The sequence below is a fragment of the Zonotrichia albicollis genome, chromosome 3, assembly GCF_047830755.1.
Source record: "Zonotrichia albicollis isolate bZonAlb1 chromosome 3, bZonAlb1.hap1, whole genome shotgun sequence".
Lineage (NCBI taxonomy): Eukaryota > Metazoa > Chordata > Aves > Passeriformes > Passerellidae > Zonotrichia > Zonotrichia albicollis.
The window spans coordinates 26,786,908-26,804,697 of NC_133821.1; the positions used below are offsets into that span (position 1 = coordinate 26,786,908).

General features: G+C 39.1%; 1 protein-coding gene across 1 annotated transcript; it reads right to left on the reverse strand.

Annotated features, from left to right (window-relative positions):
• Nucleotides 1-2,749: 2,749 nt before the first annotated feature.
• C1D (C1D nuclear receptor corepressor) lies at nt 2,750-16,783 on the reverse strand. The gene is made up of 5 exons (XM_005489397.4): nt 16,646-16,783; nt 8,105-8,251; nt 6,740-6,806; nt 6,188-6,243; nt 2,750-3,392 (listed from the first exon to the last, which is right to left on the reverse strand). Exons 2-5 carry the CDS (start codon nt 8,249-8,251, stop codon nt 3,216-3,218), a joined length of 447 nt encoding a protein of 148 aa, XP_005489454.1. The 5' UTR covers nt 16,646-16,783; the 3' UTR covers nt 2,750-3,215.
• Between the last annotated feature and the right edge of the window lie 1,007 nt (nt 16,784-17,790).

Sequence of the window (17,790 nt, forward strand, 5' to 3'; positions counted from 1 at the left end):
TGTTTGAGGAGATTTTCAATATAACTGCAACACTGACAGTTTTTGACAAAACTTTATGCTAGCATTGATTTTTCAAAGCCAGGAAAAATAAGATGACTTAATAAAAAACAAACTCTTAGGAATGCAGCTCTCCAGGAAGAAAAATACTGAAGGAGTAGAAATGAGGCTCATTGATATGCTGACTTCCCAAGTCATATGGCAAGCACTTTTAAGGCTGGAAATTGAAGCCCTAGAAAAATCCCCCCTTTGTTCACAGCCACAGAAACTCTCTGTCAGAGAAATGTTTTCTAGGAGTAGATCTGTGGAAACTTCACACAGCTCAGAGAAAACTCGTTTCTCATGTCAGATAGTCATTTTGTTACAGTAAAAATCTCCTTAATTGCTAGGACAGTTAATGCCAAGTTGCAATTTTTATGTAATTATTTGCCACTAACACAAGTGGGATTCAACAACCGGAGCTGCATTTTCACATCTCTTCTGAAATATATTTTTGTGAACTTGGAAAATTCCTCATGGGACCTGACACCAAATTCTAGTCCCAGCAGCTAACTTCATATGCCCTCACCAAACTCACCACTTCCTTGATGCAAAAAAAGAAAAGTTCCAAGAACTCATTAAATGTCTGAATCAAAACAAAATCTTTAACAAAGTAATCACTTCAATGATATAAAAACCACTTAGCATTCATAATCATGATTTCAAGCTTCTTTCAAATAGGGCTGTTCATGAATAATAAGCACAGGGTGAGGATTCTTCGTCTGTAGGGTATTTGTCTGTGTTGTGCTGTGTCTAAAAACCAAAGCTGCAATCCACACCATTAACAGCTGTACTGAATGATGCAAGGCTTCAAAAAAATTACAAAATTGCACATGCTATATCTATTTAAACTGTCCTATTACAAATGTCAAATATCTGCATATAATTAATTATGCCAGATGGACTTCTAGCTCAGTAAGTCTCAGCTAATAGCTTTGCATTACTCTTGTTTAAATATTTACCAATGAAACCTGTGTACTTTACAGGACAATGAATTATGATCCTTTTCAGAAATTATCCTTTTAAAACAAAACCTATAATTGAAGCTTAAGAGGAAAATAATGTAATGGAAACGTCCTCCAATCCCCCTTTAATTAACAGCACTGCACATAAGTACAAGCTGAGCTGCTCATTTCCTCAAGACAATGCCTCTCAAAGCAGATGATGCTATCTCCCAGAAAATTTCTATATTAAAGTGCTCTGGTTTGTGCTACTTCAGACCACTACTATCCTCCAATCGTCTTCCCCACTAGTCCAAAGAACACCTGCCCTTTCTTCTTTTTTTTAGATCAGTGCATTTGTAATTAACATTTTGAACCTCATGCTTTGTACATGCAGACCTCAACACTCACACCTAGTCCCTAAGTCTATTTAAAACAGTCTAACACTGCCATCTGCAGTGTCAGATTGAAAGGGGTACAAGACAGGGCACACAGCCTTCCAAGCAAATACTATCCAGACCTATTTAGAAGAACTGCTTCACATAAATGTGTTACTTTTGGTCAAGGACACACTTTGGGTCTTTCAAATTTTAAACCTTAACTAAACAAAACAAAACAACAAAACAACCAAACAAACAAAACCAAAAACAAACAAACAAACAAAAAAAACCAAAAAATCAAAACACAACTCTCCCAACTCTCCTATTTTTTTGGACTCCCAAGTCCAATAGCTCCTTCATTTGACACAACCATGACATTAACCTGAAGAAACAAAGCACCATCATTTTAGGTTTTTACAGGCTGTTGACATGTATACTCACATAAGCAGTGCTGTGGATTTGAGGCAGCAAGGTTAGGTACACACATCGCCACATTTAAATAGTTCTCTTGTTAGATGGATTGAAAGCATTGCTATTTACCTGAAGAGCTTATTGTAAACAAAAATATGTAAATTCTTACCAGTCACTAAAAAAGTTTCTAGACATGTAATGAGTTTAATAAACTTGTCAGCACATTTGAATTTTTCCTTTCAAATGTGTATTTTTAGATAACAATTAGGGAAAAACCTTCATTTTAATACCTAATTCAGTTTAGTTCACACTCTGCATTGCCTGCTGCAGTACAATGCCAAGGACAACAACCATCCACTGAACATCATTCAGCTTGCAATACCAGAGCTTTGTTCTTATGATCTTATACTAACAACATTTCCCAAACATTTGAATGAGCTGCTACCCATACTGCATTTTTTGAGCTAAATCTTCTTTTTCCTTTGTAATTGTTAATGCCTTGCTAATTGTTAAATAGCTTTTGGGCAGATAAATGAGCTTTGAATTGCAGCATATTGAAAAGTGAACCCAGTTAACACCCACCCTTCCTAAACAACTAATCTTCACATTTTGAGGAAAAATACAGTATTTCCAAGATGGAGCAGTAGTTTTTATTGCACAAGAGGATGCTTTCCCTAATGAAGACTTGAGAAACACCAAGAGATGGCCACACTCTTACCACCCCAGAGCACATTTCTCCCAGCATTAGCACTAAGGGAGGAGCACTGCAGCCAAAATTCCATCAAGCTCCTGCATGTGCTGTTCCCTAATAACCATTCCCATCCTGCTCCTTTCCTATGGACCCCACAAACTGCCTTAGGGGATATGTAACTTTTCCACTGACTAGACACAGGGGCTTAGAGGAGAATCCAGGGTGTTTGCTTGTGGCCCTTGAAGCCCTGCATTCTCAGAGGCAACAGAAGTAAGGAAATATTGCACACCTTCAAGTTGAAAAGAGTTTAATACAGTGAATAAACCTTACAAAACTCTAAAAATAAAGCATTTCACACAATGCTCTTTCATAAACACCACAGACTGGATAGCAGTGTTTGAAACTTCTTAATATTGAGGAGATTGAGGACATATAAAAAAGTGTCAATAAATCATTTAAAAAATTGAATTCATAGGCATTATAAACAAAACATCACTAGCATTTATTACCAGCAAGTATATGTCAGGTTATTATCATGTGAGTAATGAAATGTCCAATGTGCATCAAATGGCACTTTTAGATACACATTAAATGTGATCACTGCAGTGACAAATGTTCTGGACAAAATACAATCCTGTAAAATTTGTGAGTATAAATTAATCTGTTACACAGCCCTTCTATGAGATGCATGCAGTATGCAAAACAATTCCAAGTAAGTTCTAGGTGTCCACAATTCTTATGAGGAGAAAAAAAGATTTAGTCCCTTTGTCTCTTTTTTCCTTTAGCAGGAGTTTTGGAAGTATGTTCATTTTCTGCCTTTGGTTCCCAGAGTGCATTTTTTACAAATCTAGAAGCAGCTCCTTTATCGAGTTTGGATGCCTTCTTCTTGTCTGCTATTTCTTTGACCTTGTTCATGTATGTTCTTATTCTCTCCTAGGGAGAAAAAAAAAGGAAAAGTATTTCAAACCATTCTCCCAAGATTGCTGCTAAAATGAATCAATGAGTAGAATTTCTCCACACTATACACTTCTAGAACTGAAATACCTAGAAAAATAGTATTACTTAAATAAATATAACAAGCCCTTTGCAAACTTGAGACTTTCCTTTAGCATATTTTCCATCACAGGTACCTACCACACCATCTGCATGACACCTGCCATAACAGGAACACAAATCCTATAGAGATGCAGACTCTGCATCTAATTTGCAGAGATATGGGAACTGTCCTGGCAAGCAAAGTTAGAAAATAAAATAATGGACTCAGTTGGAGTTTGACCTACATAAAGATGTCAAAATAATATTTAGGTATTTGACATATTTATGGATGCATTATCTCTTCTCTCCACAAAAAAAAAAATAAATCAGCAAGTCCAAGCAAAGCTAAAAAGGCATCTTACACAAAATCAAAGATGGTACAAGCATCACACATGCCTGTACCCCAGAAGTTTAGGGCTTAAGTTCCTGAAATGGTCAAGAGGTCTTATTAAAGAACTTATTTAGGGCAACCTGATGAATTTCCAGCCATATCAGAAGTTCATTTTATGGCCATAAATAACAATACAGGCTACTTCCAGGGAAAAGGGCATGCCTATATGACATATCTTAGCCTATCAGTTATTTGGTGTTTATGGGAGTTTTTTTTGACCAAACCACAACTTGGACTCAGCCCCACAGAAGTATACCCTCCCAGCTTAACAATCTCATTTATGTGCCTACTCGTCCTCATCTGCTCCTGCAACAAATAAAGAATATTACTTTGAGAGGGGAGTAAGCAGCTTTAAGATGGGAACCCCCCTCTGATAAGTGCCTGCTTCTCTTCACTGATGAGGGAGTACACTTACAGTAACTCTGCAAAATATTGAACAATTTGGTTTACAGATTTCAAGTCTACATATTTAGCGTAATATAGCCTTTAACTGTAGGGCCTTGGGATGTTACAGCCATACAAACAACAGTAATATATATACACACATATATAGGTAGTGCTCTGATACCTGAATTATGAATGTGGATTAACAGAACATGTGTGGATATTGCCAAAATAAATTTTGATATTTTTCACATTTCTCACAGCCATTGCCACCTCTTTGAATCTGGAACAAAAGTTACAAGACTATAGAATTGATTTTCAACTCTTCAGTAATCATTTTAAGCTACTGTCAAAAACTTGGCCACTCCTGTATCAAAAACACAGCTTTTACAAGGAGGGCTTTGGAGGGTCTGAAATCATGATCAGACATAATATTTCTTTGGTGACTGAGATGGCTAATGAGAACAGATGGCAAACCTACATGCATTAACATGGGAAAAAGGAGCTGGAAAATGTCAACTTGACAAAAGAAATTAATTCTGACAGCCTAAGTGTGAGTTTTATTAATACAGTTTGAATACCTGTATGTACACAAGGACAGCAACTCTACAAACAAAATAATCATGACAGAACAGTCTTTTTTAATTCCCTTTCCACATGAATATCACAATGTCTTTGGAAGGAAGAAATGTGCATTCATTCGACCTTGATACTTGCAAAAGGAAAAGAGACCTGAGTAATAAACTAGGCTATGAAAATATTCAATCTTTCTTCAGAGCTAAAACAGCAGTTGTGAAGCAAAATACAAACATACAATACCCACAGCAGAAGAGATAAAAGTTCGTAGCATCACTAAATTAACAAGATATTCAAACACTACATAATATAGGAGGAACAAAAACCTGACACAAAGCTCACAAAGTATTAACTGATGCATTTTTTTAATATGATACAGTCTAGACTACTGAAAACCCCACAAATTTTAAAATAGAAGTATTCTTGTTACTCAGGCCAGCTTTCCGCATTTTTAGTCCTCTCTCCCATTCCACTGGTAATGTAAGGATTACATTCAAGCTAACTATTTTACATCTGCTGAGATTTAATATTTTCATTTATTCAAGAATTAAAATGAGTAGTGAGAAGTTTTGATTTCTGTTTTTTCTTCAGGCTAAATGATTCAAGTTTTTAAGTCAGCAGAATTTTCAAGATAGCTGGCTTTCTATGCTGTAGTCATGCATCTAAATGGAATATGAAGACAAAACTAAAGATTTATTATAGGTCATAAATATGTCACTAATGCAGAATTACTGGACAATACACATACAACTGGTGCCAAAAAAGCTTTTAGCTTTGTTGCAGAACTGGATTCTTTACTGCTGAGAAAATGAATTATTGGAGGGCTTGGAAGGGGGAGGGGGGCACTTTCCCGTCTTCGCTAGTAAATCAACCACACTGTACTTTTGGAGTCATACAAAAGTAGGAAAAGGCAGCCTCAGAGATTAACATGATTTCAAGTATTTATAAGAAAAAAAATGCCATACTGGAAGTTATAAATTATTATCAGGCCTGTAACAATTTTCCATTTAACAGATAGAAGTGAAAAGCTGCTCTGCACAAAATCCAATTCTCGACCAAAGGTGGAAAAAAAGAAAAGATAAGATGATATCATTCATCATCCTTTTCTAATTTCAGCAGACTCTACAACTTTACTTTAAACAGTACTGTTTAAAAGTAAAAAAAATTACTTTCTTAATTTAAAGAGCTCAGCAGGGCATAGAAGTAGTTATATAACACCATGTAGCATATGCATGCTATTAGAGCACTGCATCATTTTTAAATGTAGATATAAACATTTTTAAACTTCCATTTGGGCTAACCATCCTACACAAGCAGGACACATGCAGTGTAAGCAACTCACCAGCTCTTGTTTCACTGGATGTTCCTTTGGATTGATTCCCTGGGTAGCCAAGTACACTACAAGAAAAAAAACAAGCTTGTTTTGAAACTGAAAGCTATCTATGACTGAAGACCCTATCAAGCAGTCACATCACATAGGAAAACCAAGACTTCCACATAAAAAAAATCATTAATAGAAGAAGAATTGTTAACAGTGTCATTAAGTATCTGACAAACTATTATTAATAAATATTGCAGCTAAAATACCCCTAACAACTAAAATGGTTAAAATTTAACAACTAAAATGGTTAAACTTTCAGTCCTTTAAAGAACAGAAAAGGCTGCCACAAAGGAACCAGAAACATACTCACACACATACAAAATTAGCTTTTCTAAATATAGATTTTGGATTCAGAATTTCAACATCGTTTACCATATGGATGGCAATAATGTGGGTCGTCAGGGTAATTACAAGTTTTTAATTATTTGGCTATGAGATATGATTATTTATGGCTGTCTAGATGTTTGAATGCTAATCATAAATACTATGTTTTTCTTTATACCACATACTTACCCCAGAACATAGAATTTAATGTGTACACCGAAACCAGATCCAGCTTTGCTTGCTCAAGAGGATCTAACTAGAATGAAAAAAAAAAACATTATATTTGAAGATTTTTAAGGAAGATATGCACAGATTGTGGTAAAGTGCACATTTTATAATTGCAAATGTATTAATAAAAGAATACACACTGAAGGAGCACGTTTTTGCATCCTGATTTCACTGGGACTGTGTTTATGCCTTATTTCCATGCCATCACAGGACCATTTATTCTCTCCTCTCCAAGTATTCATGTAATTCTCCCAGTCTGAAGTTAAATGTCACAGTCCCATACACCAAAACCACAATCCCTCAGCATGTAGCTCTTAAGACTACTGCTCCCATAGTCAGAAATTAAGTCCCTGTTTTTTCCACAGAAACTTAATTCAAAATAGTTGTTGCTATCAATGGAAGGGGGAAAAAACGTTTAAAAGTTGCTGAAACACAAACATCAATATACAATCAAGGAATGTTAACATGACACATGGCAGACTGTGTCTTCAATGCGTGCCAGAATACTTATGGATATAAAGCAAAGGAAGGATAAAGGTAATGAAAGGGTTTTTGTTTCCCTTAACTGTCTAAGTCAATTTATTATTTGAGTCCTACACGACTTCCAGAAACTCTGATAATATCATTGTAGAGCTCACTAGTTCTAACATGGATACTGTCAAAAGACCTGTGTTGTCAAGACCATTTTCTTCATAATTTATTTGTGTAAGAAATCCTCACAGCATAAAGAAGTTCCCTCATGTGTTGCCTTTTTCTTGCCCTACAGAAATAAATTACACATTAGGCTTTAAATGTTGTAAGACAGAGATGCTTATATGAAATTCTCAGGCACTACCTTGCTCTAATAAAAAAGCACATTTTGCAGACTTATAGCATAGCTAGAGGAGACAGCTCAGGTTCTGCAAGTCTAGACTTCTGCAATCAGATCAATTCTCACTTCTGCCAGTTCACCTTCACATCCTGCTGGGTACACCAGTTCCATTCAGTTTGCTGTGAAGAAGTCTCAATCAAAAAATGTGAGTGACCTCTCCATTATGGATGAGCATGTTAAGAAAGGCCAGGAATAAGCTATAATGTCCCTGAGCTAAATGTCCCACTGGTAAAGTTATCACTTATCAGCTTGGAAGAACGTGTGTTGCATTGTTGAGCTTGTAAGAATCTGGATTTCTTAGAAATGTAAGGACTTAACAGTAAGTGTCAAGCACAGGAGTGTCATTTTTTTATTTCTCAGTGCAGTGGCTGGCCTAACAGACCCTTTTATTTCAGTTCAGGCTCTCAAGTATTTGTGTGCTAACAAGGAAAAGTTTCAAAAGGAAGATAACTTACCTTTTGCAAAAGCTCACTCCTAGAAACTGACATCATTGTCTTCAGCATCTCATCTACAGAACCAAGGGACTTTTCAAATGCTGTGAGATAATCATGAATTTCAGTGGGGTATTCTTCCATGTTATCATCATCTTGTGACATTTCCATCTGGAAAGTGGAAACAAAAATAATAATCCTTTTCATTAAGTACCTACAGACTGTAGGTACTTAAAAGACTGCAATTTACAACACAAAGCATTAGCATTCATTCATTAAACATTACAAGAAATGTGAAGAGTTCTTGCAGATAATGCCAGCAGCAACACTGTAAAAGGTTCTGCAATTCCAGGGATATCTCCTAACTCCTGTGCAAAATGGCATGACGGAGCATTACAATTCACACACGACTTTAGTGCCTATATTTGCAACGGTCCTAAAACAGTATTTAGCTTTTATAATCTGTGATAGAAAGAAATTATTTGCATGTTTAAAAGAGGTGTTCTATAAATCACACTATATAAAGAGCTACACCAAGCAGCAGGCAGGACACCAGGAAAAACAAAACCAAAACTATCTAACTAACAAAAAAAAAACCCCAAACTACAAACCAAACCAATGGGGATATAGTCTGTCTTAGGAAGAGACATTACTTCAGCACCAGTTATGTCATGGTCAGTTCATTTAAGAGTAGATCCAAAAAATTATTCTTGTGAACTCTGTATCCAGCTTTCTGAAGTCCCTATGGGGTATTATAATCCCCAATATAACTCTACCTGTAACAAAGCAGAGTTGATTTTGGGATTTCAGAATACTCTTGCAATCTTGTCAACACATCAGTGCAACTAGGAAATAAGATGTGAAAAATCCCAAAGCACCCTTTTTTTGTTCCCAGAATTCACAGTACCATGGTATGGCTACTCCCAAGCCATCTGGCTGCTACTTTATAATCAATATCTTTAATTCCTCTCATATCATAAATCAGGTATTATATCTTGGGGAGTTAATGCTACTTAGAGCTATGTTATTTTCTACAACATCTACTGAGCAACAACTTTTTTAATGTTCTAAGGAAAAAAGAGAAGAAATACGTCATTTTCCTGCCTATTTGGTGAGCTGAATCAAGAAAAGTGGGAGCACCTGGATCACTGCAGTCTTTTCTTAGACTCAGTGTGATAATCCCACTCTCCAGGTGCTGAGTACAGAGGGAGGGAACAGAAATCAAAGACACTGCACTTTATCTATGAACACCAAGCCACACAGTCAGTACAAACAGCAAAGAGCTGTCACATCACTGCAGTTTGTTTTAGATAACGATTTGATCTTTCCCTTTCCCTGGCAAGAGCATGGGATGTGCGAGAGAGGTTTAATTTTACTTATATTGTCTCTTGGAGGTCAAAAAAGAAGACGATTGGGAGAAAAAATGGTGTGAAGCTACTCAAGCTTGCCTGCAACTTCAGTTTTAACCACACCACATGATTTCAGAACTATGATCAGGCAGTTAACAAGCCCAGTTGCACTGCTATTGTTTGCACAGTTAAGAATTATAATCCTACTCAGCTGCATGACTGCTCATCCTGCTCGGAGCTGGTTTTCACACTGAGTACAGAATCACAATGCCAACCATGCTAAAGGTCCCCTCCCCACCCCAGCATGAAACCCACACACCACACACCTAAGTATTACTTCTGTCAGCTGTGGCAGACCCAAGGAAGAAAGCTGAGCTGGATCCACAAGATGCTGCCCACAGAAAGGCAACATACCAATACAATTATTTCTGACAATAACACTTCTTGTGTTTCGTTCTACTCTCCTGACCACCTGCTTTATAATCTGCCATGTAAGTTTGATTAAAAGGGTTCAGAAACGATGTTTGTTACTAACTTTTGGTCACATAATACAGCATTAAAAACCCCTCAAAACTACAAAAGAAACAATCTTTTCCTGGTTGTTATTACAGCCAAGTTTGGTTAGAAGGTGTCTGTCAACACATGTTACCTACACTTACACAAACAGGGAAGGGGTAATCCAATCCAACAATCACAGATCTTTCTATCACTGCAATACTTATCCTACTATGGTCTTGATTTGACAGGCAGGCATGAACACAGTGATAAATTCCAACTTCTCTCTCTCCCTTAATCAGTGTATCCAGCACCAGCAGGAATAAAAAAGAGAACTAACAAAAGCCTATAGCAAGTATGTGATACCAAAATTAACTGGAGCTGGTTTACAAGGATAAGCAGTCACATATTTGAAATTCTTTTCAGTATACCAAGGTAGAATTAAGGAATAAGACAGAAGAATAGGAACACAGAAGGAAAAGATAACAAATACAGTCTGAAATACATTTTGTTATCATTGCTGTCTCATGAACCAAAAAAAATTATGTTTATCCTCATATTTACTGAATATTTACTCGACACTAATAGCCAGGAAAGGGAAAAATCTGTCTTGGTTTGAAAGGCAGGTGTCTGCCAAGGAAGGCAGGAACCTCCCTTGTAATGGAAAAATATGACCCACTTCCCTCCAAATTATTATAAATTTGAAATTAAGGGGATGTCAGGCAAAGATATGGGAAAGGAATAACAGACCTTTACTAGTATGTATATGGATAAGAAGGCAAACAAAAACCCCAAACAGAACCACAAACCCAGCCGCAGCCTCTCTCGGCTGCCGGGCACTTTCCCTTCCGTGCAGTTCCGGCCATAGCCGCCAGGGGCGCTGGTGGCTCCCGGCCGGGCACGGCGGAGCCCCGCGCCTGCAGGGGGCGCGGCGGCGCCAGCTCAGCCGCGTTTCCCTCAGGTGGTAATGGCGGGCGGGCTGCATGGCGAAGTGGCCTGCAGCAGGAACCTCGGAGCGGCGGCTGGGACTGCAGAGGCAGGCACACCCGGGGGCAAGAGAAAATGTAACGGTAAACCCCGCAGCTTTAGCAGGAGCTTCGGGGGGTCGGGTGGACACGGGGTGCTAGGTAAGAGTGTTGCAGAAAAAGCCCGAGGCAGTGTCAGAAAACGGAGAGTCAGGGCAACAGCCGCTGGGCTCCTCTGCAGCAGCTGCCGCACGCAGCCGGGGAGACGCGCCCTCGGAAGGGGGAGAGGGTCGGGTCCCGGGTTTTCCCCTGAGCTACCCCAGTAGATTGTGAAGGTCCTTTTCCAGCCGGATCGGGTGTTAATTAGGTCCCAGTGTTCATCAGCTGCTCTTACGAGCAAAGGCTCACCTGCGGTAGGAGCAGTGGGAGGACAAAAACTCTATAGTGGCAGCAAATCCTCCGGGCAGCGAATACACACCGACTATTCCTCTATCCCTCCTCCGATGCCGAGAGAGAAAGAGCCGGGGCGAAGCCCATCCCCTCACGGCCCAGCCAGAATCTCACCACATCTCCGCCCTTCCCAAGAAAAAGCCCCTCAGGTAAGAGAGTAGCCATCCGCACCCTTCCCCCACCTTGGCCATTTCTTTTGTCTCTCATAAGTATCGGTTGTTATTGTCTCTTACAACAAATGGGACAAAATTCCACGAGAGAAAGACAAAAGAAAGAAAAGGAAAAATCTTAAACTCCAACAATCGAACTTCAATGGAAGAAGGCTGCCCTTTAGCCTGTGTAAAGAACCCTTCACTGATAAGTCTGCTGCTTCTGCCTGAGGAGAGGGAAGAAATTATTAAACTTGTGTTTTCTCTTCACTTCAACAGGAACTAGCAAGTTCCTATTCCTGCTGTGTAGAGACTTCTGTTATTAGTTATTATTAGTTATACTGTTGTTACAGCATAACTAATTAAGCAGGATATACATACCAACGAGGCAAGTCAACAGCCTAAAATAATTTTGAGCAAACTACATTAAAAACGTGTACACTAGAAACTCCACAAAACTGTTTCTGCCAAAATCAACACATGGTTTGTGTACTCACACCTGCACAATGACAAAGCCAAAGACAGCAGGGAACTCCATGACTCTCTAAACATACACCCAAAAGCTATACTGCCATCAGTAGTTATGTTTCAGTTATTAAATAACAAACAAAATTTTCCTCAAAGTTCTTCAAGTGTTTATTTTTGTATTTTGAATAAGCAAAAACTTAAGTCAGTCCCTGAAGACAATGTTAATTAGACAGATTTTCTTATTTGAATTTATTGACTTTCAACCAGATTTTATTTGGCACTGAGTTCTCACTTTAAAAATTAAGGATAGTAGAAATATTCAGATAAGAGAAGTAATGAAAAATTCTAGCTAGGTAAGTAAGGCAAACAATGGGGAATTCTATGGGAAATAAGACAGAATTTTCATTATCAAACAGTAAGACCTATGATGCATAACACATAACCTGTGGTTGTGTTACAGTGGTAACACTTTAAAATTTTGAGAATGCAAAGAAAGGTTCATAACCCATAAACATGAAATAAAAAAAGAAATTGACTACTTTGATGAAGGACACAGAGGCAAAAAAACTGATGAAAAATGTTGTACAACTTCCTAACACAAACTTAACAGAAACAAACTTCCTTTTTAATAACCCTGAGCTGCCATGTAATTTTTGGGGAAAAACCTCACAGAATATGTATTTGAGGAAGAAAAGGACTTTAGATTGCAAAAGTAAACGATTTTCATGAGAAAATTTATGCATTGCATTTAGGTATGTTTAAAAAAATGTTTGTTCGTTTACATAGGTACAAAATTTCGGAATATTCTGAAATTTCTGAATAATTCTGAGTAAATTCTCATTTATTCAGAAAGATGACTGCATTTTCTGCTTAGAACACAAGGAACACCTTGTTCTCTTTGTAGTCAACATATCAATATACTATAAACCAAAGTAGGAAATACAGACTGCAAAAAGGGAGGGAAATATCAGACATTATTAATGAACCACAGAAAAGACACAAATATGAAAAGAGAAAGAGAAAATATGTCATCCTCAGCAGACTTGATAAAAACAACTACACAAGTGACAATCAAAAGCAGTTTGCTGTAGTGTTAACAGGGCTATTAATCTAAGATACCTTCATTGGCATTTAACTTGGTTGTATTTTAAATAAAAACAAACAGAATACAGATGGTGGACAATACTACTGAGCAAACTGTAGTCACAGCTGGCTTAAAAAGCAAAACTAAACTTCCCTCCCTGCTCACACCCCTCTGTGCCCCCAGCAAAGCCCTGACATACTGAAAGATATAAACGCTAATTAGGCCGTAAGTACCTCTGTGAGAGATTTTGCTGAAGATACATGGTGAACATAGTAGAAGCTACATGCATCTGTCAACATGGTAATAAGAAACCACTTAAGCAGAAATGAAAAATGCTCAGTGTTAGCATCATGCACATGATTTTCAACTGGAATTAAAACTGCAAGTTTGGGATAAAAATGGTGTAATTGAAATATTTTGTAACATGTAAACAGAAGACAAAAAGCGATTTAGCATTCTGCTAAATATTGCAATTCACTCATCATGTTAATTCTTGCGTATTCCTTAAACACTAAAAGGCCTTTTCTTCATACTTAGCTCAGATCCTTTATTTTTTCAGATTTTTCACCTAATAAAAATAAGATTAGGTAATTAGATTATTTCTTCTTTTCATGGATATTTACTGATTGCATAGAGGAAAAAAAAACAAACTAGAGAAAACAAAACCAAACCCAAAACCTTTCAGTCAGGACACATAAAACTGCTCTCAAATTCAAAATAAACTCATGAACGTCATCGATATGATAAACCATCTCTGGCACTGCCCTCCCTCTGTGTGTTCTGACTCACAACCTGCAGTGAATGCAGCTGATGTGCAAGTGCAGCAAAGTAACTTCTCCTCTAACACTGTAGTTTACTGCTGTGGCTGTAGGGCAACAGAACAACGAGCGTTTTAAATTTAAAGTTACCAGAGATGAGAATTAAGTTATTTGGCCACAAACCTCCTTAGGGCAGAGAAATCCATGTTTGCAAAGTTCTGAGTACAAGAGGCTCTAATCTGTGACAGACATGTATTATTGCTGATAATAAATAATTACTTGCCCACTAGTCATCACTCTGCCCACAGGCCTGCTTTGCTTTGTCCTTGCAACCCTGCTTGGGGCAGCTGGAGAGCAAATCTAGTACAATTAGAGAACTCTTGCAATGCAAACTGACAGTTCTGTTTGCAAGAAAGATTTCCATTGCAAAAGTAAAAAAACCTACAATGAAATATCATGTATACACCAGTAGGCTTATCTTGATCCCCTTAAAAATATCCCAGCTCAAGCCATGGTAGTTAAGCGGGGCATAATTTGCACTGTAGTACAACTGATAAACAGCCCTCAAGAAATCCCTGCCTTCAAATCCAGGCTGCAGCCACCAAAAATCCTGCACAGAGCCATCCTACAAAACAGCTCACACTTGACAATCTTTTGCTGATGCCACTGAGTCACTTGAGCTTCCACAGATTTGCAAAGTTTATACTAATCTGTTTTAAAATATTAAAATTTTAAGGGAGAGAATAGTATTATAGACTCATTTACACTTCAGCCAATAGTGGATATCCTATGGGAAAACAGCTTGGATTAAACATCCCTCATTCACCACAGCCCCATTTATATCCACTCATGTAAAACTTCAACTCCATCTGCACAATTCATAAAACACTTTTACTCTCTGTAATCAATTGTCCCAAATTCCACATCTTGGATGACACAGTGGTTTCTGTTATGAGCAAATCCAATATAACCTGCTTCTTGTTCAGCTCCAACCCATCAGTACACCCAGCATAAGTACAATAACAAAAACAGCTTTCTTCAGGTATGTGCAGAACACTTCTTCATGAGAGGTTTTCATAAAAGCTCCCACACTCAGATATGCTGCCACACTTCAGTTCATGTTCACTCTAAAGTGATACTAAATGTGTGTCTCTAAACTGGTCTTTAAAACATATCCTTTTCTTGGCACTGAACCTACCAGGAACTTCTTGGGCAGCAAAAGACTTGGACAAATCAGTTTAAACACAGTGGGGACAACACAGTAATGAATACTTCCATCTACCAAATTTCCAGCCAACAGGAAATTACCTGCCTGCTGTTTGCACCTCCTGCATACTTGTAAACTATGGAGAGTTTACTGCTTCTCAAACCTGCTGCCACTCTCCACTGATATCAGCACCATGAATACGAATATCCAGAATTAAAGCCGAGAGGTTTTTCCAATCCTTTTAAACTGCTGACCTAGTTTCCTTTAGCCACTGGTTCCACAATACATGTAAAAGCACTTCCCTTTACTAGAATGCAATTTTCTGTATTTGAAATCTGTGTAGTGCCTCTCTGTACCATTCTGAACAGCAATTCAAAATGTATTTTTGACTGGTTCTTACTCGGTTGTGCTGTTGTTTTTACTTGGCTGTTCACTATTAGAAGCATGTTTACCCATTTTTTGGTTCAATATAATTTAGTAATTGTGAGATGTTTGTGTTCTTAGCATCAATTTTACTGATGCGGGAAAAAAACATCTACCTGAAGCTATGGTGGCCAGTCCATTCCAGTGTACTGTTTATTTATTTATTTATTTACAGGAAAAGAAGATCACAGATGAAAAAACAGTGCTAAAAATCTTAGGCCACTTCAAAGAGAAAGGCACTTATCATAAAGGTTTGTGTAACTTGCATGCTGCTTTTGTGACATGAAGCTTGAAAATTCTACCAATTTCAAGTTTCTCACACTCTGGAGAAAAGAGCCTTGGGTTGAGTGTTTTCTCATTTCCTTACCAATGGTCATACTGCCACAGGATTAGCAATAGCCAGGTATTTTAGATTTGAAGTGGTTTTTTTATACTTATAAAACCAAGAAACGTGGCAGACACATTTCAGTGTTGATTCTAAAATCCAGTTCTTCCATTTTTGTTTGTCTCAAAATGAGGCCTTTTAATTGATAGCATTTAAAGTTTAATTTGCTAGTGGAAGTCCATTCCACAATGCTGGCAGCAACTAAGCTTGTGGTCAGAAAGCTGTGACAAAGTGTAAAGAAAGGGGACATTTTGACCTTAGCAGCAACATAAGTGCTACAGAAATTTCATTACAAGGTACTCATAACTTTAAATACTGCCTGCCCTTCCTTAGGTGCTGCTTCACTGTGCTCACGGCCGGTATATGCACGCTGTACCTTCTCTTTGAAAAACTTAGCCAAGTTCTCAAGGCTCCTCAAGCTGCAACACTATTTTCCCAATTTTTAACAAGAATGTAACCGTTTACTGCCTACAGAACGTCCATCCTCAAAAAATGCAAAAAAAGCCTACACGTACACCTAAGCAAGTCGTAAACATGTCGTATATTAAACATTCAAGGCCAGGCCGGTTGGAGCTCTAAGCCCCCTCGCCTAGTGGAAGGTGTCCCTGTCCATAGCAGAGGGGTTGGAACGGAACCCCTTCCGCCTTTAAAACCCCTTCCGCCCCAAACCACGCTGTGATTCCACACACCGCGTTTGTAATGCTCGCTAGCAGCGCCTGCAGCGCCCACAGCGCAGGGACAGCCTCCCGACAGCCCGCTTCCCCGCTGCCCAAGGCCTCGGCAAAGGCCCAGAGCCGCAGGAAGGGGCACAGCCGGGGGCCGCCGCTCTTACCTGCGGGCGGGCGGGCGAGCAGCGCGTGCGGCTCCCAGGCACGGAGACGGCGGGGCGGGAGCGCGCCCGCCACCGGCGGTGACGTCAGGGAGCGCAGCGGGATGCGGAAGCGGCGCTGTGGCGAGGCAGCCTTAAGGGGAAACGATTCCAATCTCGTCAATGCGCTTGGTCGGAAGGGAGCTAGGCAATAGGGCCCGCAAACAACCAGATTTGATTAGGAAGTCATGCACTCGTCATAGGAGTTGGTGTAAGTTAGTCCCTGATATGCATGGAAAGCGCACGGCAGGGAGTTTTGCAGAAAGGGGAAGGGGCACAGGGAAGAGAGAAAGGAGGAGAAGAATTAAAGGGGGAAGAGAGAGAAAGAGAGAGGGGAAGAGAAAGGGATCCAGCTAATGTTCAGGGCAGGGATACCTTTTTATGGATAGGTTTCCCTGCCCTGAAGACTCGTTTCTCTCTTTCTATGTAAATTAGTTCTCATGCAGTCTGTTCTATCTAGGGTCTTGATCCCTCCTACAGCCATGCCCGTCTTGGCCTCATTCCTCTGCTTGGATTGTGGTTTGTTGTGCTTATCTCCAAGAACTTAAGCAAGGATATTTGTCTGAGAAAAGGGGAACCCTATCCTCATGGCCCCCTTCTCCAGTCACAACTTGTTCTTCTTCACGGTGTGTTAATACCAACAGTCTTTTGCTATTACCAAGAATTCTTGTCTGATGGGATTCCTGTCTGATTCATTGGTTCCACAGCCATCCAGTTATACATTGGACCCTTATCTTCTGGGATTCTACAGTGGGGAGGGAGATGCTCTTTTAAAGCAAAAACATGCTTTCCAGCAGCTGGCTCCTCTGAGTGGAGAAGGTAAACAGCCAGCATGACATATCTCCAACTGTTCCCAAGCTCTTGCAGTTGCTTCCTGGAAAAAAGGAGACACGAACTGCGTCTAGAGATGGTCTCCTAAAGCCAGAGATTGCATGGAGTCATCCCAGGGGGTCGGCACTGGTCCTTGCCTGACACTGCACATCTTCACCTCACCCTCAAGTGAGAGTTGGTTTCCAATTGTGTTATTTGCTGTGTTTTCCACCGTGTTTCTCCACTAGTCCAGTCGAGGCTACCACAGGAATTGGAAAGACAGAGCACCTCTTCTACAA

Excerpts from the sequence above, each read along its gene's own strand:
- C1D (XM_005489397.4), bottom strand. The coding sequence starts at position 8,251 with ATGGAAATGTCACAAGATGATGATAACATGGAAGAATACCCCACTGAA. Across the intron at positions 6,244-6,739 it reads ATTAAATTCTATGTTCTGGG|TGTACTTGGCTACCCAGGGA; the intron begins GTAAGTATGTGG and ends TTTTTCTTGTAG. Across the intron at positions 3,393-6,187 it reads ATCCAGTGAAACAAGAGCTG|GAGAGAATAAGAACATACAT; the intron begins GTGAGTTGCTTA and ends TTTTCTCCCTAG.